The 23,044-nt window shown below is 44.7% G+C and overlaps 1 protein-coding gene across 1 annotated transcript in view; it reads left to right on the top strand.

The window, feature by feature from the left end:
* Positions 1–789: 789 nt before the first annotated feature.
* The window catches only part of TMEM196 (transmembrane protein 196), a 54,182-nt gene continuing 31,927 nt past the window's right edge, over positions 790–23,044 (top strand). The window contains exon 1 of the mRNA XM_069732239.1: positions 790–1,487. Coding sequence (XP_069588340.1) covers positions 1,317–1,487 — 171 coding nt within the window. The 5' untranslated portion in view covers positions 790–1,316. The remainder of the gene's footprint in view (positions 1,488–23,044) is intronic.

Consider the following 23,044-nt stretch of genomic DNA (forward strand, 5'->3'; position numbering starts at 1 on the left):
TCAGGTTGCACAGGTTGTCCAGCTCCTCCTGTTTTCTAGCACAGTCTCAGGAGCATGAAGCAGATACCAGGACAGGCGCATTACTGGAGGAGAACTACATCAAACCAACTGCAGGACTGGTATCTGCTCCTTTGTTATTCAATTTACTGGGCGATCTGTGAAGCTGCGGTGAGAGACTTCAAAGGTCCAGCAGTCATGAAGACCATCACATCTCACTGTATGGCTCCAGAAGCCAAGATGATATTTAAAAAATGTGAGGAAGTTGATATTTGCGTAATTCCCAATATATTGTAGTGTATTCTTTCTGATAACTCCAAATATGCAGAGTCGCTTTAATTACAACTGTTTGGTAATGGCCGGGAGCCCTGCTTTTAGACCTCAGGTTTCCATGCTGTGTCATCAGCTCCCGTCATGTGCTCTTCTGATCAATACACATCAAGCACATTCATGTAACATTTATCACGTGTCTCGCTGTTTTCCCGGGGAACATATGATTCATTATAGTCAGTTTGTTATAAGATCTGCTATATCTTAAAGCAGCACTTATACAGCAGCGGTTTCTCTCTTCACAGCGAATGTCTGATAAAGGCAGAGGTGATAAATCTCCTGCCCCTGCTGCTGCTATCACGAGGCTCTGCAGTTCCAAGAGGAACAGCTCTTTAAATTGCCTGTGTCTCCTCATACTGCTGGAGACACCCACCTCTTTACGCTGCCTTAGGCAGTGCCTAATCTAACCTAATGGAATAGCCCTCCCTGCCTGGTGCATAAAACCTCAGTCTGCAATAGTGACACGAGAGACAAACTAGGAATGACTCCAGTGGAGGTTGAACATGAGAGATGTAGTCGACAGGAGGTTTAATGAAGGCGGCTGAACGAGACTAGAGCTTCTCAAATTCTCTGCTCAGAGAAGTGGATGGTTCAGCACTCTGGACAGTGTCTCATTGCGAAAGGAAAGCAGTGAATGAGAAGGTTCAGCACTCTGGACAGCATTCAATCCGATGGAAAGGCTATAGAGTGAATTGGAGACTTCAGTACTCTGGACAGCTACAACTCACACAATGAAGACTCGATCGTTGAGCAGATGATTCCCCGATAACTTGCATTATCACGCTGAAGTTTGAAGTCTCCGCAAGGAGTTTTTCTTCTTTCTTTCTTTCCAATAAGAATCACCATTCATTACTTATCATCAAATAATATGTATTGTAGGAAAAGTTTACATTAGAGCAAATCAGAATAACCAAACAAGCTCCTCTGAAGGTTAATGGTCGATAGTTGGCTTTTTTGCTTAATCTGAAAGGAATGATGATTGGAGAAGCATGTGCACCAGTACCCAAATCATTGGAAGCCTCTTGGTGCTCTCTGTGTTGGAGATAGGACTGGGCTTGTCCAGTGTGGCTGTGGGAGCTGTCACTTTTGCCTGGGTGAGGACAAGGATGGATCCACCACCACAGCTGGGAGACTCTTCTCCGGTATGGAGCGGGGCGTGTGTACGTTAGTCATTTCACTATCTTTTCACTTTTATTAATCAAAGATTTGCTTAGGATAGTTATACTTTATATTGGTAATTAGCTACAAAAATGCAGTTGTCTATGAATGCCTGTGAATGTTAGTGAAAGCAATAATTGTGTTAACAGTGTTATTCATTATTATTACTGAAACCACTTAGTGCAATAATTAACGTCTTTTCAATGTGACCTTTACATTTTGGGTGGTAACAAAGCTGCTGCATAATGTATGATCGTAAACAGCATTTCCTAAGAAACATATTAAATATTCTATTATTTTTACTATTATTTTGGGCATAGTTTATGCACGGGGGGATGAAGTGGTACAGTAATCACATATATCACTGTCATCTAAATCAAGATAATCTAATATATTCATAGATATTTTTAGTTCCCCAATTTTCTATTTAAATGCCGGTTTTCTGAGAGTACTGAATGTCATGACTGGTAGGCTGTGAATACGACAAGTGAGAGTCAATGGAAATACAATAAGTTAGAGATCATATGTAGCAAACCATCTGTTTTATTAGTCTTGTTACGTCATGCAAAATGTTGTCACTCTTACATACTACAGAGTAAAAGCCAACAATGAGAGAGTTAATATTGTAAAGCGATAATGTTTTATGCTGGCATTCCTCAATGAGATCTGGGAATCATATAACTATTAATCAAGAAAAGTAATGCCACCTTAGATTACATGAATATAGTTGGCACATAGTGATGTTCAGTGTTCCAAAACCATCACTGGAAAATCCAGTCAGATACTTTATCCTAAATAATTCTACGGCAATATTATATACGGAAAGTAATGGCGCTGTCACTTTGTGCTTGGATAGGTTTAAATGAGTGTAAACAATGGGATCCTGACTTTTTAAAGAAGAAAATGAAATGTGTTGAAGGATATTTTTATGCAAGGAGATGTTTTATTTTTTAATTGTCCATTGCCTTCATCATTGCTTTGAGCTTATTGTGAAAAAGAATGCATTACAAATGCTTTTTGTTTGTGGTAAGCATCATAGTTTGCTGCATACAGTAGTTGTAGACTTGTCATAGTGCCCATGAGACCATTATTTAGTGTTGTAAGTGATCACAATGGGCAAATAAGCATCAGTAAAGCAATGAAAAAAATGTTTTGGTCTGATGAATTATGTTTTCTCTTAAATACATATATGGTATTTGGCAAAAAAAAAGGTAAGCCTAAATAACTGAGCGACTTTGTCAAGGGTCAAATTGTGATGGCTAGACAACTGGGTCAGAGCATGCAGAAAACGGCAGGTCTTGTGGGATGTTTATGGTAGCAAAAGTGGTCTAAGGAAGGACATCCATCACTCTAGATCTAATCACAAAGGCCAGTCAGTCTGGTCCTACAGAAAAGTTACTGCAGCACAAATTGCTAAAGCCTTACTGGTGGCTATGATGGAAAGGGTGACCAGAAAAATGCCCACAGGAAAAATGCCCACATGAAAATTGCCCACAGGAAAATTGCCCACATGGAAAATTGCCCACACAGAAAATTGCCCACATGGAAAATTGCCCACATGGAAAATTGCCCACACATAAAATTGCCCACACAGAAAATTGCCCACACGGAACACTGCCCACACATAAAATTGCCAATGGCAGCATCACAAAGTTTCAGATCCATGATATTTGAGGTGCAAGGTGAAGAATGCCCACAGAAAATTGCCCACAGGCTGAATTATAGGTTAGGTTAAATGCTCTGTAGGTTCAGGGGGATAGTATATGCATTTATACATGAAATGCTCTGCAGGGCAGAAGAATAATATAGAATTATAAGTGACATGCTCTGCAGGATAGAGAATAGCAAAGACCTACAGGTTAAATGCTCTGCAGGACAGGGGGATAGTATGCAGGTATATGTGAGATGCTGTGCAGGGCAGAAGAATAATATAGAATTATAGGTGAGATGCTCTGCTTGACAGAAGAATAATATAGAATTATAGGTGAGAAGCTCTGCAGGACAGAAAATAGCAAAGAGATATAGTTTAAATGCTCTGCAGGACAGGGGGATAGTATGCAGGTATATGTGAGGTGCTGTGCAGGGCAGAAGAATAATATAGAATTATAGGTGAGATACTCTGCAGAACAGAGAATAGCAAAGATCTCTAGGTTAAATGCTCTGCAGGACAGGGGGATAGTATGCAGGTATACGTGAGATGCTCTGCAGAACAGAGAATAGTATAGAATCATAGGTGAGATTCTCTGCAGAACAGAAGAATGTCGGCGATAATTGCCCACACAGAAAACTACCGACAAGTTTGTTAAGAACAGTTTATTAAGGAGTTCTAATAACAACAATAACTTAAGTTCATTAAACAATCATTGCACACCTGAAAATAATTGGCTGCCGGGTGATAGTCCTTGACTTCCATGGGCTCCATTGAAATACAATACAGTACAACACAGGTAGCAAAGAAAATGCAGAATGGATTTCAACAAAGGTCTCTGGACCCAGTTTACTTCTCCAGGTTCTACAGGTTCGGTTCACTCATCCCTAGTCCCAGAGTACAGATTCTGTTCTTAGGAGTTGTCATTCCACTGTGCTAACAATAATTCTACTCTCATTGTGGCATTTGTGGTGTATCTGGGCCTAGAGACCCTAATTCGACTCTCATTGTGGTGTGTCTGGGCCTAGAGACCCTTATTCCACGCTCATTGTGGTGTGTCTGGGCTTAGAGACCCTTATTCCACTCTCATTGTGGTATGTCTGGGCCTAGAGACCCTTATTCCACTCTCATTGTAGTGTGTCTGGACCTAGAGACCCTTATTCAAATCCAGTCTGCATTTCCTTCCATCCTATGCCTTCCTGCACCTGCAATATATGTGTATGATACTGTTATGACCTGGTGGTTAGGACAATAATGGACCTGGTGGTTAAGAGCACACGGAAAGACCTGATAGTTACTAATAATATAGGACGAGCTCTGAGACGTGGGAACTCTGCTGACCGCAATCCCTAATCCTATCACACACACTAGAAATAGCCGTGGATTGCTCCTAACACTCCCTATGCAACTCGTCACAGCCTAAGGAACTAGCTAGCCCTGAAGATAGAAAAATAAAGCCTACCTTGCCTCAGAAAAATTCCCCAAAGGAAAAGGCAGCCCCCCACATATAATGATTGTGAGTAAAGATGAAAATTACAAACACAGAGATGAAATAAATTTAGCAAAGTGAGGCCCGACTTACTGAATAGACTGAGGATAGGAAAGGTAACTTTGCGGTCAGCACAAAAAACTACAAAAAGGCCACGCAGAGGGCGCAAAAAGACCCTCCGCACTGACTCACGGTGCGGAGGCGCTCCCTCTGCGTCCCAGAGCTTCCAGCAAGCAAGACAAAAATCAAAATAGCAAGCTGGACAGAAAAATAGCAAACAAGAGAAAAACAAGCAGGAACTTAGCTTCTGCTGGGAAGACAGGTCACAAGAACGATCCAGGAGTGAACTAGACCAATACTGGAACATTGACAGGTGGCATGGAGCAATGATCTAAGTGGAGTTAAATAGAGCAGCCAGCTAACGAATTAACCTCGTTACCTGTGGAAGGAAACTCAGAAGCCGCAGCCCCACTCACAACCACCAGAGGAAGCCCATGGACAGAACCAGCCGAAGTACCATTCATGACCACAGGAGGGAGCTCAACAACAGAATTCACAACAGTACCCCCCCCTTGAGGAGGGGTCACCGAACCCTCACCAGAGCCCCCAGGCAGACCAGGACGAGCCAAACGAAAGGCACGAACCAGATCGGCAGCATGAACATCGGAGGCAAAGACCCAGGAATTATCTTCCTGACCATAACCCTTCCACTTGACCAGGTACTGGAGTTTCCGTCTCGAAATATGAGAATCCAAAATCTTCTCCACCACATACTCCAACTCCCCCTCAACCAACACCGGGGCAGGAGGATCAACGGATGGAACCACAGGCGCCACGTATCTCCGCAACAACGACCTATGGAATACATTATGGATGGCAAAAGAAGCTGGAAGGGTCAAACGAAATGACACAGGATTGAGAACCTCAGAAATCTTATACGGACCAATGAAACGAGGCTTAAACTTAGGAGAGGAAACCTTCATAGGAACATAACGAGACGTCAACCAAACCAAATCCCCAACACGAAGTCGGGGACCCACACAGCGCCGGCGGTTAGCGAAACGTTGAGCCTTCTCCTGGGACAATGTCAAATTGTCCACCACATGAGTCCAAATCTGCTGCAACCTATCCACCACAGTATCTACACCAGGACAGTCCGAAGACTCAACCTGCCCTGAAAAGAAACGAGGATGGAAACCAGAATTGCAGAAAAACGGCGAAACCAAAGTAGCCGAGCTGGCCCGATTATTAAGGGCGAACTCAGCCAAAGGCAAAAAGGACACCCAATCATCCTGATCAGCAGAAACAAAGCATCTCAGATATGTTTCCAAAGTCTGATTAGTTCGTTCGGTTTGGCCATTTGTCTGAGGATGGAAAGCCGAGGAAAAAGACAAATCAATGCCCATCCTAGCACAAAAGGCTCGCCAAAACCTCGAAACAAACTGGGAACCTCTGTCCGAAACGATGTTCTCCGGAATGCCATGTAAACGAACCACATGCTGGAAAAACAATGGCACCAAATCAGAGGAGGAAGGCAATTTAGACAAGGGTACCAAATGGACCATCTTAGAGAAGCGATCACAAACCACCCAAATGACCGACATCTTTTGAGAGACAGGGAGATCCGAAATAAAATCCATAGAGATATGCGTCCAGGGCCTCTTCGGGACCGGCAAGGGCAAAAGCAACCCACTGGCACGAGAAGAGCAGGGCTTAGCCCGAGCACAAGTCCCACAGGACTGCACAAAAGAACGCACATCCCGCGACAAAGACGGCCACCAAAAGGATCTAGCCACCAAATCTCTGGTACCAAAGATTCCAGGATGACCAGCCAACACCAAACAATGAACCTCAGAGATAACTCTACTAGTTCATTTATCAGGGACAAACAGTTTCTCCGCTGGGCAACGGTCAGGTCTATCAGCCTGAAAATTTTGCAGCACCCGCAGCAAATCAGGGGAGATGGCAGACAAAATTACCCCCTCTTTGAGAATACCCGCCGGCTCAGGAACACCCGGAGAGTCGGGCACAAAACTCCTTGACAGGGCATCAGCCTTCACATTCTTAGAGCCTGGAAGGTACGAAACCACAAAATCAAAACGGGAGAAAAATAGCGACCAACGAGCCTGTCTAGGATTCAACCGTTTGGCAGACTCGAGAAAGGTCAAATTCTTGTGATCCGTCAAGACCACCACGCGATGCTTGGCTCCTTCAAGCCAATGACGCCACTCCTCGAATGCCCACTTCATGGCCAACAACTCTCGATTGCCAACATCATAATTGCGCTCAGCAGGCGAAAACTTTCTAGAAAAGAAGGCACATGGTTTCATCACCGAGCCATCAGAACTTCTCTGCGACAAAACAGCCCCTGCTCCAATCTCAGAAGCATCAACCTCGACCTGAAACGGGAGCGAAACATCTGGCTGGCACAACACAGGGGCAGAAGAAATATGACGCTTCAACTCCTGAAAAGCTTCCACAGCCGCAGAAGACCAATTGACCACATCAGCACCCTTCTTGGTCAAATCAGTCAACGGTTTAGCAACACTAGAAAAATTACTGATGAAGCGACGATAAAAATTAGCAAAGCCCAGGAACTTTTGCAGACTCTTTACAGATGTCGGCTGAGTCCAATCATAAATGGCCTGGACTTTAACAGGGTCCATCTCGATAGTAGAAGGTGAAAAAATGAAACCCAAAAATGAAACCTTCTGAACTCCAAAGAGACACTTTGACCCCTTCACAAACAAAGAATTCGCACGAAGGACCTGGAACACCATTCTGACCTGCTTCACGTGAGACTCCCAATCATCCGAGAAGACCAAAATATCATCCAAATATACAATCAGGAATTTATCCAGGTACTCTCGGAAGATGTCATGCATAAAGGACTGAAATACTGATGGAGCATTGGAAAGCCCGAATGGCATAACCAGGTACTCAAAATGGCCCTCGGGCGTATTAAATGCTGTTTTCCATTCATCGCCCTGTTTAATACGCACAAGATTATACGCACCACGAAGATCTATCTTGGTGAACCAACTAGCCCCCTTAATCCGAGCAAATAAATCAGACAGCAGCGACAAAGGGTACTGAAATTTGACTGTGATCTTATTAAGAAGGCGGTAATCAATACAAGGTCTCAAAGAACCATCCTTCTTGGCCACAAAAAAGAACCCTGCTCCCAATGGTGACGACGACGGGCGAATATGACCCTTCTCCAAGGATTCCTTTACATAACTCCGCATAGCGGCGTGCTCTGGCACAGATAAATTGAACAGTCGGCCCTTAGGAAACTTACTACCAGGAATCAAATTGATAGCACAATCGCAATCCCTATGAGGAGGTAGGGCACTGGATTTTGGCTCATCAAATACATCCCGGTAATCCGACAAAAACTCCGGGACTTCAGAAGGGGTGGATGACGAAATAGACAAAAATGGAACATCACCATGTACCCCCTGACAACCCCAGCTGGACACAGACATAGATTTCCAATCCAATACTGGATTATGGACCTGTAGCCATGGCAACCCCAAAACGACCACATCATGCAGATTATACAACACCAAAAAGCGAATATCCTCCTGATGTGCAGGAGCCATGCACATGGTCAATTGGGTCCAGTGCTGGGGCTTATTCTTGGCCAAAGGCGTAGAATCAATTCCTCTCAATGGAATAGGATACTGCAAGGGCTCCAAGAAAAAACCACAGCGCCTAGCAAACTCCAAGTCCATCAAATTCAGGGCAGTGCCTGAATCCACAAATGCCATAACAGAAAAGGATGACAAAGAGCAAATCAGAGTAACGGACAAAAGAAATTTCGACTGTACCGTACCAATGGTGGCAGACCTAGCGAACCGCTTAGTGCGCTTAGGACAATCGGAGATAGCATGAGTGGAATCACCACAGTAAAAACACAGCCCGTTCCGACGTCTGTGTTCTTGCCGTTCAGCTCTGACCAAAGTCCTATCACATTGCATAGGCTCAGGTCTATGCTCAGATAATACCGCCAAATGATGCACAGCTTTACGCTCACGCAAGCGTCGATCGATCTGAATGGCCAAAGACATAGACTCATTCAGACCAGCAGGCATGGGAAATCCCACCATGACATCTTTAAGGGCTTCAGAGAGACCCTTTCTGAAAATTGCTGCCAGGGCACATTCATTCCACTGAGTGAGTACAGACCACTTCCTAAACTTCTGACAATATATCTCTACCTCATCCTGACCCTGACACAGAGCCAGCAAGATTTTCTCTGCCTGATCCACTGAATTTGGTTCATCATAAAGCAATCCGAGCGCCAGAAAAAGCGCATCAACATCACGCAATGCCGGATCTCCTGGTGCAAGGGAAAATGTCCAGTCTTGAGGGTCGCCACGTAAAAAAGAAATAATGATTTTCACTTGTTGAACAGGGTCACCTGAGGAGCGAGGTTTCAAAGCAAGAAACAATTTACAATTATTTTTGAAATTCAGAAACTTAGATCTATCCCCAAAAAACAAATCAGAAATAGGAATCCTAGGCTCTAACATCGGATTCAGAACCACAAAATCTTGAATGTTTTGTACCCTTGCAGTGAGATTATTCACACAAGAGGACAGACCTTGAATGTCCATATCTACACCTGAATCCTGAACCACCCAGAGGTAAAGGGGAAAAGAGAGGCAAAACACACTGCAAAGAAAAAAAAATGGTCTCAGAACTTCTCTTATCCCTCTATTGAGATGCATTAATACTTTGGGCCACCTGTACTGTTATGACCTGGTGGTTAGGACAATAATGGACCTGGTGGTTAAGAGCACACGGAAAGACCTGATAGTTACTAATAATATAGGACGAGCTCTGAGACGTGGGAACTCTGCTGACCGCAATCCCTAATCCTATCACACACACTAGAAATAGCCGTGGATTGCTCCTAACACTCCCTATGCAACTCGTCACAGCCTAAGGAACTAGCTAGCCCTGAAGATAGAAAAATAAAGCCTACCTTGCCTAAGAGAAATTCCCCAAAGGAAAAGGCAGCCCCCCACATATAATGACTGTGAGTAAAGATGAAAATTACAAACACAGAGATGAAATAGATTTAGCAAAGTGAGGCCCGACTTACTGAACAGACTGAGGATAGGAAAGGTAACTTTGCGGTCAGCACAAAAAACTACAAAAAGGCCACGCAGAGGGCGCAAAAAGACCCTCCGCACCGACTCACGGTGCGGAGGCGCTCCCTCTGCGTCCCAGAGCTTCCAGCAAGCAAGACAAAAATCAAAATAGCAAGCTGGACAGAAAAATAGCAAACAAGAGAAAAACAAGCAGGAACTTAGCTTCTGCTGGGAAGACAGGTCACAAGAACGATCCAGGAGTGAACTAGACCAATACTGGAACATGGACAGGTGGCATGGAGCAATGATCTAAGTGGAGTTAAATAGAGCAGCCAGCTAACGAATTAACCTCGTCACCTGTGGAAGGAAACTCAGAAGCCGCAGCCCCACTCACAACCACCAGAGGAAGCCCATGGACAGAACCAGTGTGTGTGATAGGATTAGGGATTGCGGTCAGCAGAATTCCCACGTCCCAGAGCTCGTCCTTTATTATCAGTAACTATCAGGTCATTCCGTGTGCTCTTAACCACCAGGTCCATTATTGTCCTGACCACCAGGTCATAACAGGTTAGGTTTGTAGTTAGGGTTATGGTTAGGGTTGGGATTAGGGCTAGGGGTGTATTGGGGTTAGGGTTGGGATTAGGGTTAGGGTTGGGATTAGGGTTAGGGGTGTGTTGGGGTTAGGGTTGTGATTAGGGTTATGGTTAGGGTTGTGATTAGGGTTATGGTTAGGGATTGGATTAGGGTGTGTGGGGGTCAGGGTTGTGATTAGGGTTATGGTTAGGGTTGAGATTAGGGTTAGGGGTGTGTTGAGGTTAGGGTTGCAATTAGGATTATAGTTAGGGTTGGGATTAGGGTTGGGGTGTGTTGGGGATAGGGTTGTGATTAGGGTTATGGTTGGGATTGGGATTAGGGTGTGTTGGAGTTAGGGTTGTGATTAGGGTTATAGTTAAGGTTTGGGATTAGGGTTATGGGTGTGTTGGGGTTAGGGTTGGAGTTAGAATTGGGGGGTTTCCACTGTTTAGATACATCAGGGAGTCTCCAAACGTGACATCGCTCCACCATTGATTCCAGCCAATTTTGCGTTCAAAAAAGTCAAATGGTGCTTCCTTCCTTCTGAGCTCTGCCGTGTGCCCAAACAGTGGTTTACCCCCACATATGGGGCATCAGCATACTCAGAACAAATAGGACAACAACTTTTGGGGTCCAGTTTCTCTTGTTACCCTTGGGAAAATAAAAAAAAATCATTTTTGTGCATATTTTTTTTTAATTTTCACGGCTCTGCGTTATAAACTTCTGTGAAGCACTTGGGCGTTCAAAGTGCTCACCACACATCTAGATAAGTTCCTTTGGGGGTCTAGTTTCCAAAATGGGTTTACTTGTGGGGGGTTTCTACTGTTTAGGCACATCAAGGGCTCTGCAAACGCAACATGATGCCTGTAGCCCATCCCATCAAAGTCTGCATTCAAAAACATCACTACTTCCCTTCAGATCCCTGACGTGTGCCCAAACAGTGGTCCCCCCACACATGGGGTATCGGCGTACTCAGGATAAACTGGACAACAACTTTTTGGGTCAAATTTCTCCTGTTATCCTTGTGAAAATAAAAAATTGCGAGCTAAAATATAATTTTTGAGGAAAAAAAAGATTTTTCATTTTCACGTCACTGCGTTATAAACTTCTGTGAAGTACTTGGGGGTTCAAAGTGCTCACCACATATCTAGATAAGTTCCTTAAGGGGTCTAGTTTCTAAAATGGTGTCATTTGTGGGGGTTTCCACTGTTTAGGCACATCAGGGGCTCTCCAAACGTGACATTGTGTCCGATCTCTATTCCAGCCAATTCTGCATTGAAAAAGTCAAACGGCACTCTTTCCCTTCTGAGCTCTGCCACATGCCCAAACAGTGGTTTATCCCCACATGGGGTATTGACGTATTCAGGAGAAATTGCACAACAAATTAAATTTTGTGGTTAATTTTCTCTTTTTACACTTGTGACAATAAAAAAAATTGGTTGTGAAGTAAAATGTTTGTAAAAAAAGTTAAACGTAAATTTTTTCCTTCCACATTGCTTCAGTTCCTGTGAAGCACCTAAAGTGTCAATAAACTTCTTGAACGTGGTTTTGAGCACCTGGAGGGGTGTAGCTTTTATAATGGTGTCATGTTTGGGTATTTTCTGTCATGTTACTCCCTCAAAGTGACTTTCAATGTAAGATGGTCTCTAAAATAAATGGTTTTGTTAATTTTGTTGTAAAAATGAGAAATCTCTGGTCAACTTTTATCCCTTATAACTTCCTAACAAAAACAAATTTTGTTTCTAAAATTGTGCTGATGTAAAGTAGACATGTGGAGAATGTTATTTATTAACTATTTTGTGTGACAAATCTCTCTGATTTAAGGGCATAAAAATTCAAAGTTTGAAAATTGCAAAATTTTTAAATTTTTAGCCATATTTAGTTTTTTTTTCATATATAAACGCAAGTAATATCGAAGAAATTTTACCAGTATCATGAAGTACAATATGCAGGGCCGTATTTGCCACTAGGCACTCGAGGGCACGTTCCCAAGGCGGCGCCTATGCGGGGGGGGCGGCACCAGAGAAAAGTTTTTTTATTTTTAAGGTCCGGCGGGGTCACCTGGTCTCTGTCCCTAATAATACCCGCCCCCCCCCGTGTTCGCCCGCCCTTGCCCCGACATCATACAGTCAGTGTCAATACATAGATACTCACCTAGCTAGCTCCAGCGATGCCTGGTCTGGTCTGGTCTCCGCGTCGGCCGGCGGCAGCTCGTCCTGCGTGAGGTGCATTCAGGTGGTACCGCTGCTCATTAAGTTCATGAATATGCACATATTCATGAACTTAATGAGCGGTACCACCTGACCGCTCACGCAGGAGGACGAGGGTGCTACGCCGCCGCCGGGACAGAGGTGGATTCCGCGCAGTGAGAAAGGAGTCGGACGGCGACGGACCGACGGTGACTCGGAGTCGGTGAGTATGAATGTCGACAGCCAGGGTGGGAGGACGGCGGGGGGACGACCGTGGACGGGGAGCGGAGCAGTGAGCCGAGCCATGATAGGATGCATTCATGGGACTGGAGCGCGGAGTGGCGGGGTCGGGGAGCCTCAGCCGATGAGCCACCCAGCCCAGGCCCATGAATGATGGTGACGCTGATGCGGCGCCCGGCGGGCCCATGCATGGAGGATGGAGCCTGGGGGCGGCTGGCCAGGGGGGAGAGGAGGGCGGCGATGAGCCACGCGTACAGGAGGGAGGGGGGGATGGGAGATTAGCCAGAGCCACCCCTGCATACAGGGAGGCCTGGGAGGGGGACAAAACATGAGCCACGCATGGGGGGGATGGGAGATCAGCGGCTCATCTCCCATCCCCCCCATGCGTGGCTCATGTTTTGTCCCCCTCCCAGGCCTCATCATGAGCCAGAGCCACCCCTGCATACAGAGAGGCCTGGGAGGGGGACAAAACATGAGCCACGCATGGGGGGGGATGGGAGATCAGCGGCTCATCTCCCATCCCCCCATGCATGGCTCATGTTTTGTCCCCCTCCCAGGCCTCCCTGTATGCAGGGGTGACTCTCTGGCTCATCTCCCATCCCCCCCATGCGTGGCTCATGTTTTGTCCCCCTCCCAGGCCTCATCATGAGCCAGAGCCACCCCTGCATACAGAGAGGCCTGGGAGGGGGACAAAACATGAGCCACGCATGGGGGGGATGGGAGATGAGTCAGAAAGTCACCCCTGCATACAGGATGGCCTGGGAGGGGGACAAAACATGAGCCACGCATGGGGGGCATGGGAGATGAGCCAGAGCCACCCCTGCATACAGGGAGGGGGGACAACATGAGCCACGCATACAGGGTGGGGAGATGAGCCATGCATACAGGAGGGGGGGAGAGATGAGCCATGCATGATGGGAGCGGGATGCCGATGAGCCATGCATGGGGGGGGAGATGAGCCATGCATACAGAATGGGAGGGGGGGTGGGCCATTAAACATTATGCGTGGAGCATCATATGTGGCCATTATACAGTATTGAGCATCATGTGTGGCCGCCCATTATGCAGTATGGAGCGTCATGTAGAGCCATTATACAGTATGGAGCATCATATGTGGCCATTATACAGTATGGAGCATAATATGTGGCCATTATACAGTATGGAGCATCATATGTGGCCATTATACAGTATGGAGCATAATATGTGGCCATTATACAGTATGGAGCATAATATGTGGCCATTATACAGTATGGAGCATCATATGTGGCCATTATACAGTATGGAGCATAATATGTGGCCATTATACAGTATGGAGCATCATATGTGGCCATTATACAGTATGGAGCATAATATGTGGCCATTATACAGTATGGAGCATCATATGTGGCCATTATACAGTATGGAGCATAATATGTGGCCATTATACAGTATGGAGCATCATATGTGGCCATTATACAGTATGGAGCATAATATGTGGCCATTATACAGTATGGAGCATCATATGTGGCCATTATACAGTATGGAGCATCATGTGTGGCCATTATACAGTATCAGTAATAGAATGATAAAGTCCATATAGTAATCCTACAATGTCTGCTGGACATGGTATGGGGAGAGTTTATAGTTCAGTTAGTACACAGACACCGATACTTGTTAACCAGTTAATGCTCTCTTGTCCACCACACTGCAGTGTCAAAAGAGGAAGACGGCGAGACAGGCAGCAACATCGCATCAGAGAGCTCTTGACCTCGAAACAGAAGATCCTCAGATCCTGGTATTGTGACATAATATTAAGAAGAATATTAATTCACTGATATTATTCTATTAACTCCACAGCATTTTTCATGCATCAACACTGTCCCCATTGGGGCTCACAATCTATACATCCTATTAGTTGGTCTTTTGAGTGTGGTAGAAAACCCACACTAACACGGGGAGAACATCAAAACTCTGCAGATGTCATCCTTGTTGGGATTTGAACCCCAGACCCCAGTGCTACAAAGCGGGGGATGGGAGATGAGCTAGAGCCACCCCTGCATACAGGGAGGCCTGGGAGGGGACATCACATGAGCCACGCATGGGGGGAGATGTGAGATGAGCCAGAGCCACCCCAGCATACAGGGAGGGGGGACATGAGCCACGCATAGGGGGGGGATGGGAGATGAGCCAGAGCCACCCCTGCATACAGGGAGGGGGACATCATGAGCCACGCATATGGGGGGGAGATGAGCCATGCATACAGGAGGGGGGGAGAGATGATCCATGCATGATGGGGGCAGGTAGCCGATGAGCCATGCATGGGGGGGGGAGATGAGCCATGCATACAGGATGGGAGGGGGGTGGGCCATTAAACATTATGCGTGGCGCATCATATGTGGCCATTATACGGTATGGACTCGGAGCATCATGTAGAGCCATTATACAGTATGGAGCATCATGTGTGGCCATTATACAGTATGGAGCATCATGTGGGGCCATTATACAGTATGGAGCGTCATGTAGGGAGCCATTATACAGTATGGAGCATCATGTGTGGCCATTATACAGTATGGAGCACTGTGTGGTCATTATACAGAATGGAACATCATGTAGGGCCATTATACAGTAGGTGGAGCACTGCGTAGCCATTATACAGTATGGAGCACTGCGTGGCCATATTTTTTTTTTGTTTTAATTATTCTATTTGAAACAGTGTGATCAGCAGTGCTAAATGGGTGTGGTTGGGACTTGGATATGGGTGTGGTCAGAGGCGTGGCCTAACATTTGCCGTGGCGCACGTAGTGCGCCGCAACCTTTAGACCTTTTTCCCTTCTTCAAAAGTTGGGAGGTATGGCACCGCATTTCCCAGATCACAGCAAGTACCGCAAATCCCATAGGGAATGAATGAAACCAAATGCAGTGTTGCTGTAAGTGATCCGTTACGTGGCAGATGCAGAAAAACTGCCGGATCTGCTGCAAAAGGCGACTTTCACATCAGCGATTCTTGCCAAAGTCTATGCGGATAGTGTCATACTCACCAATGGGGGAGGCAGCACTAAAAGTGCCTAGGGCAGCAGAAACTCTAAATACGGCCCTGACAATATGACATGAAAAAACATTCTCATAATCAGGGGGATCCGTTAAAGTGTTCCAGAGTTATAATCTCATAAAGTGACAGTGGTCAGAATTGTACAAATTGGCCTGGTCATTAAGCAGCAAATTGGGGTTAATATACGGTAATCATTTCTATTTAGTATACTGCATATAGCAATAAACACAGAAGTCTTCAGCCCATCTGATCCAAATAATGGTGGTGCATTGAATTGTAATATAGAAAATTCTACTAGCAATCCTGCGCACAGAAATCCTTTTTATATGGAGAAATGTGCTATATGACCTTTGCCTGTCCCTTGTGAATATTGTAGATAAGATTTTAGTACTGAACTGTTACTTTTATTCCACACATATTTTCATCTAAACGTCTCTGTAGATAATGATCTGTTTTGTCCATGGTGTTAATCTGTATTTAGCTGTTGATGTGAAGAAAAGCTTTGGAAAAAAATACTGGACTGTAAGATTCCTCTTAATGCAGTGTGGTTTGAATAGAAGTGTATAATTTAATTTGTAAAGTACTCCAGTGCGACCAGTCAAGGCATAGCTCCCACCTCTAATTGATTTACAACATTGGATGATGACTGAGCGATGATGTTATTGCTCTGCCACTTTCTGTATTTCTTGTCTGCTGCATTTCATCTTTTCCAATACTTGAATCTCACTAGAAACCTGTTATCACCAATATCTCTTGCAAAAAGTAGTTTACTAAGGGCCTTGGTAATTTCTGTCTGTGAGCATAGATTTGGGAACAATTTGAAAAACATTTTCTGTTGAGTTAGGTTTTTGAGCTGATTTATACTAAAATTGGCATACTGATTCCAAAAATGTAGTCAGTTTTTTTCTAGCACGTCAAGTTTTTCCTACACAGCTTACCTGCCAGAGAAGCACAATTGCACTGATATCTGTAATAAGACTTGTTATCTGATTACAATTCAACTCATATAGAGCTACGTGGCAACTTGTAAGAGTAGTCACAACTTTGTCATGCCTATTTCTTATATATTTCATTTTTTGTTCATATTTGTACTATTTAAAAAAAACAACACTTTTTAGGTACAGTAGTTTACATAGTTTTGAGAAGACAAAAATCCTATAGTTCAAAAACTTGATGTGATAGAGAAAAACTGAGATCATTTCTGGATTCAGCATCCAAAAATTAATTAAGAACAGTTGTCTGACCTAACTCCTTAAAAATTGTGTTCCCCAGTGATATGGATTGGGTAGGGGGACTGCCCATCTTTTTATGGAACGGTTTAATTTCTAGCCTTCAATCTGTCCAGTTTTTGGACTGACTCATTACTGAGTTTAGAAAGCTTTGCAATATGTGCACTGAGGAAAACTGAAGGAGCAGAAGGTGTCTTCTCCAGAGACTCTATTATTGAGGACTGCTGGTCTCCAGTTGGTGATATTAGCGTGAGTTAACGTGAGCTTTCTTTTTTAATGGCATTTGTCTAGTTAGTGCTTAGCAGAGATAGGGTTAATTTATGTTTTGTACTTGAATGTTAAGGATTTGCATTTATTTTGTTAACCAACAATGAAGAATTGGAGACGCCCTGCTTTGAATCGATCATATGTGTCACTATCTGACTGAATTCATCCCATTTTGCCAAGCACTACGCAGCTATTCTTCAGTAGTATACACTGATGAGCAAAAGGGTAACAATGTTTTGAACTTTTGACTTTCAGGCTATATATCTCACCATCCACAACTGTTTCGAACGTGGGACTACCATCATAACATCATTTTAGAAGACAATTATCCAAGACAATTATCTTGGCTATCTCATACACAAATTTGAGTCGCAACTTTTTATCATATGATTAGTTACATAGTTTCTTGTCATGTCACTGCATTGTTACTCTTTTGCTCCTCGTGGTGGTAAAATCTTTTTCTTCCTGTATACTACAGATTACAACCTGTTCTCACATTCCCTAATAGCTCAGTGTGTTATGTTGATTGTTATGTGAGAAATGTCACTGGTTCAAATCGAGGACCAGTCATGAAGAACATTTCCCAAGAAAAGAGAAATAACACCATCCAACTCATTGATAGCTCATCAATAGCGTTCTCTCGGTCAAGAAAATTGACAAACTGCATCATGTGAATGATATGATATGTTTGAAGAATGCAAAATGAATTCCATCTCTCTATGCAAATGTCAAGAGGTGGACTTACAGGCAAAATATCGGAGTCAGCGAGTAGGCTCATCACAAGGTCTATCAGTTCTGGCATGACAAACATGGCCGTGGAGGTGGCTGGTATGCTTCTTAATACTGATATCGCAAGCATCCATGCAAGCATAGCATGATGCACGTTACACAAGTCTGGAATGGTGGTTTGAAAAAAGGTGAAGAACCTGGACTTCAATATTGTCATAAGAAGAGTCTGCTCGAGCTTTCAAAAAAGTATGAAAAGTGGACAATAGAGGATTGGAAATAGGTGATTTGGAGCGATGAGACAAAAGTAAACAGACTAGACTCTAACGAGTGCAAATCAATCTAGGAAAAAAGGGCTAACTGATCGAGAAATTAAAGAAACTGTCCGGTGGAAGAAGCGTGATTATAAAGGGTAGTTTCACAGCCAAAGGAATTGGATTCTTGATCAAGATCGATGGTGTTCTCAATTTTGAGCTATATGTGAGTATCCTACAAGACAAGTTACTTTGTACACTCGAGTTCTATTTGTTTGAAAAGGATGATATACTGTTCCAGCAGGACAACAACCTGAGGCAGATGTCGAGATTGGAGAAGAAATAGATGAACAACAATGAAGTAGAAGTTGTGGATTGGCCCACACAGTCCTTAGACTCAATCAAACATTTGTCGGTAGAGTTGAAGATAAAGTTGTATATATACCCAAGTGAGTCGACCAGTATGCACCAACTTTGGGAACATTTAAAAGAGACCTGGGATCAGATTTCAGTTGATACATACTTGAATCTGATTGAGAGCATGCCCAGAAAGATTCAGACAATGTTCAAAGCCAAAGGTGTGTAAGGTGCCCGAACGAGGTAGTCATGGGAGAGCAGTAGCTCCTGCTGAGTCTGGCACCCTACAGACAAAACGTGTCCTAATACCGGTGTATTACTTGTGGCCCACAGGCCTCCACTGGCTCTAGGCTTTCATCTTCCCGACCTTATGCAGCAAACAGTACAGGTGACATGGAATTCGTAAAAATAATCAGTAGTGGATGCTTTCCTGAAATGGAAAGTACTTGCAAGCAGCAATACAAAGAATAGCAGGTTTACCCAGAATCCTTTGCAGTAGGCGGAGCTATGCAAATCATCTCTTTCCACCCCTGTCTAGTTTCTAAATTTACACAGCCAACCAATTTCAGGAAAGCATCCACTATGTATTTCCTTTAAGCAGAGGGCTTTTCGGTCTCTTTCTTCCCGCTACATTTAGCCCAACTTGGGTCTCTCCCTAAGGTGGCTAGCATGTATGTATCGCTTGCTCACCGAGCCCCACTCCATACAGCCAACCAATTCCAGCCCTGTGCTGATGAGGGCCTAAAGCCCGAAACACGTGTCCACAGGTAGGAATTGGTTGGCTGTGTAAATTTAGAAACTAATCCGCAGCATTGCACGCTTGGCGGTTCCAAGCGCTGTGGATTAGACAGGGGTGGAAGGAGATGATTTGCATAGCTCCGCCCACTGCAAAGGATTCTGGGTAAACCTGCTATTCTTTATATTATGCTGCTTGCAAGTACTTTCCGTTTCAGGAAAGCATCCACTATGTATTTCCTTTAAGTAGAGGGCTTTTCGGTCTCTTTCGTCCCGCTACATTTAGCCCAACTTGGGTCTCTCCCTAAGGTGGCTAGCATGTATGTAAAAATAATCAAACTTTTTACGACTTGTAGTCTTGACAATCAAGCATATAGGATAAAGCCCAATGGATTACAGTCTTTCACACAGGTACGGGACTTGACTTCAGCCCTGGTTCTCGGTATGAGTAGAACATCCCTCTTTCTAACTTCTCTAGCACTAGGAATTCTTCTCCACCACTTGCTGTGCACGTGGATTGCATCACCTCCCACCTCTGAGGGTTTGAGTCCATCTTTACCTGTAGACAAGGGCCTCGACATTCATTTCAAGGTTCCCAGGCCAATAGATGAATTTGCATGGAAGGGTTCTATGGCAATTCACTGCCTCAAATAACAGGTTTATCCATTCCTTTCCAAGGCCGGTGCAGACCTGGTTTGCACAGGGTGACACCCGAATGGTAGACAACCTGGTTGGCCTAGTAGAAAGTTAACAGATGGTCGAGAGGTCCCTAATGAAGCTGAGTGGTGTTGAATCCCCATACTGGGGTACCAAGAAAGAGCCCGAATATCAAAAGTACGGTAGTAGAGCCATCACTGGGGGAGTCAAAGGTCCACCCAGTGAGGTTGCTCAAGAGCCGGGAGCCGACAACAGATTTTCATATTTTACTTTAAATGAGGAGCTGCTTTATTGGGTAACTAAACCAAGATGGGAAGTGATAGAGCAGCAGTTGTTTCTGGGTCCCTATAGGCATAGGGTATTACATCCTCCCCATTCTCATGTTTTGTGTGGGCATCTGGGAGTAGACAAAACTCAAGAGTGGGTCCTTCAGAGGTTTTACTGACTTGGGTGTTTCCAGGACACTGTTAATTCCTGCCGATCTTGCCCTGACTGTCAGCTAACTGTTCTTGTATTCCACTTCCAGAGACCACAAGTGCCATTGCCCATAATAGAAGTCCCATTTGACTAGATTGCCATGGACCTTGTCGGGCCCATAGTTAAGTCTGCTGGGGGTCACCAATACATCCTGGTGGTAATGGACAATGCAACACGGTACCCAGAGGCGGAACGGCTGAGAAACTCCTCCACCTGGAGTATAGCATGACAGATAGTTAATATATTCTCGCGGATGGGCCTGCCAAGTGAGACAGTTGTGTAAGGCTCTCCAGATTACCCAACTTCAGATGTCGGTGTACCATCTGCAGATAGATGGCATGGTTGAGAGTTTTAGCAAGACCTTGAAATCTGTGCTGAAGAAGGTCGTGGAGAAGGATGACCGAGACAAAGATTACTTGCTAACATACCTACTGTTCTCCCTTAGAGAAGTCCCAAAAGCCTCTATGGGGTTCTCATCAGTCGAGCTGCTACATGGACTGCACCCTCGGAGACTTCTGGTCATTAAAAAGGAGACCTGGAAAGCAAAGGTAACACCTCACTGAAGCATCATCGAATATGTGGCCCAGATGCAGGACAGGATCACAAAGGTGATGTGAATTGTGAGGGAGAGACTCCTTCAAACACAAGAGTTCCAGACAAAGGTCTACAATCAGCAAGATTGAGACAGTTTAGCCCTGGAGACTGGGTAAGTTGCTGACCAAGTGGCAAGGGCCATACGAGGTGGTCGAAAAGTTGAGTGATGTCAAATACAAGGTCCACCAACCAGGGATAAGAAAGCTGTACTACATGTACCACATTAACATTTTCAAACCATGGCGAGACAAGGAACTGGTGGAAGTGACATGACTATGGTTCAATCCTGAAGCCAGGTTCGAGGATATCACAGTGTCAGAGACACTGTCACTATCCCAGAAGTAACAGTCCTGAGAGCTGCTTCAGCAGAACTGAGACCTGTTTTTGCAGTTGCCAGGCTGTACGCAGGTCGTGGAGCATGAAATCCTGATGGAACCATATGTGAGGGTAAACCAAAAGCCTTTTCGGATTCCCAAATCCAGCCGCGAGGTGATCTCCAAGAAGGTGAGGAGAACATTCAGTCTGGGCATCATTGAGGAGTCAAAGAACAGCTGATCCAGCCCCATTGTCCTTGTTTGGAAGCTGAATGGAGATTGCCATTTTTTATAATGACTATAGGAAGCTGAACGAGGTGTCCACATTTGATGCATATCCGATGCCCAGGTCGATGAGCTCATTTAGAGACTAGGGTCAGCCAGGTATATCATCACCCTAGACCTAACTAAAGAGTGCTAGCAAATTCTCCTGTCCCCAAGTGCCAAGTAGAAGATAGCCATCTCTACACCTGACAGGTGCTTTCAATACTCCAGAATGCTGTTTGGTCTGCAGGGAGCCCCAGGTACCTTCCAGAGGGCCAGGAACCGGATTCTAGCCTCTTACAAAAATTATATCGCAGCTTATCTTGACAACATTGTTATCTTTAGCCCTGATTAGGAAAGTCATCTTCAGAAGGTCCAGAGGTGGCACTGGATGCGCTGAAGAAGGCAGGGTTTACCATAAACCCAAAGAAGTGTGCCATGGGGAAAGAAGAGGAGAACCTGTTTGGGTGCATGGCAGAGCTTGGAAGGGAAGCAGTGATGTTTTGCAATGCAGACTTTGATGGAATGATCTGCGGACGTCATGTTGTGTTTGCAGAGCCCCTTATGTGCCTAAACAGTAGAAACCCCCCAAGTGACCCCATTTTGGGAAATAGACCCCCCAAGAAGCTTATCTTGATGTGTGGTGAGCACTTTGAACGCCCAAGTGCTTCACAGAATTTTATAACGCCGTGAAAATAAAAAATCTTTTTTTTCCATTTTTTTTATTTTCCCAAGGGTAGCAGGAGAAACTGGACCCCAAAAGTTGTTGTCCAATTAGTCCTGAGTACGCCGAAGCCCCATATTTGGGGGTAAACCACTGTTTGGGTGCACGGCAAAGCTCAGAAGGGAGGGAGCACCATTTGACTTTTTCAACACAAAATTGGCTGGAATCAATAGTGAGCCATGTTGTGTTTGGAGACCCCCTGATGTACCTAAACAGTGGAAACCCACAATTTTAACTCCAACCCTAACCTCAACACACCCCTAACCCTAACCATAACCCTAATCACAACCCTAACTCCAACACACCCCTAACCCTAATCCCAACCCTAACTACAAACCTAACCCTCATTCCAACACACCCATAACCCTAATCCCAAACCTAACCCTATTCCCAAACCTAACCCTAACCCCATCCCTAACCATAACTCTAATCACAAACCTAACCCTAATTCCAAACCTAAGGCTTCTTTTACACTTACAGGGTTTTTTGCGGCCCGTTATTGTGGGCTTTTTTTGCGGGCTGTATTGGCTCAATTTTCACGGTCTGCCGCAATAATGGACCGCAAAAAACTTGCAGATTGCTGTTTTTCGGGTTTGCAATACTATGGCAAATGTATTGGGAAAAAAACAGCAGTCCACAAAACCGGAAGTCACAGTGCACCCCAAAAACAACCTTCTGTTGTTTTTGCGGCC

This window comes from Ranitomeya imitator, chromosome 6, assembly GCF_032444005.1.
Source record: "Ranitomeya imitator isolate aRanImi1 chromosome 6, aRanImi1.pri, whole genome shotgun sequence".
Classification (NCBI taxonomy): domain Eukaryota; kingdom Metazoa; phylum Chordata; class Amphibia; order Anura; family Dendrobatidae; genus Ranitomeya; species Ranitomeya imitator.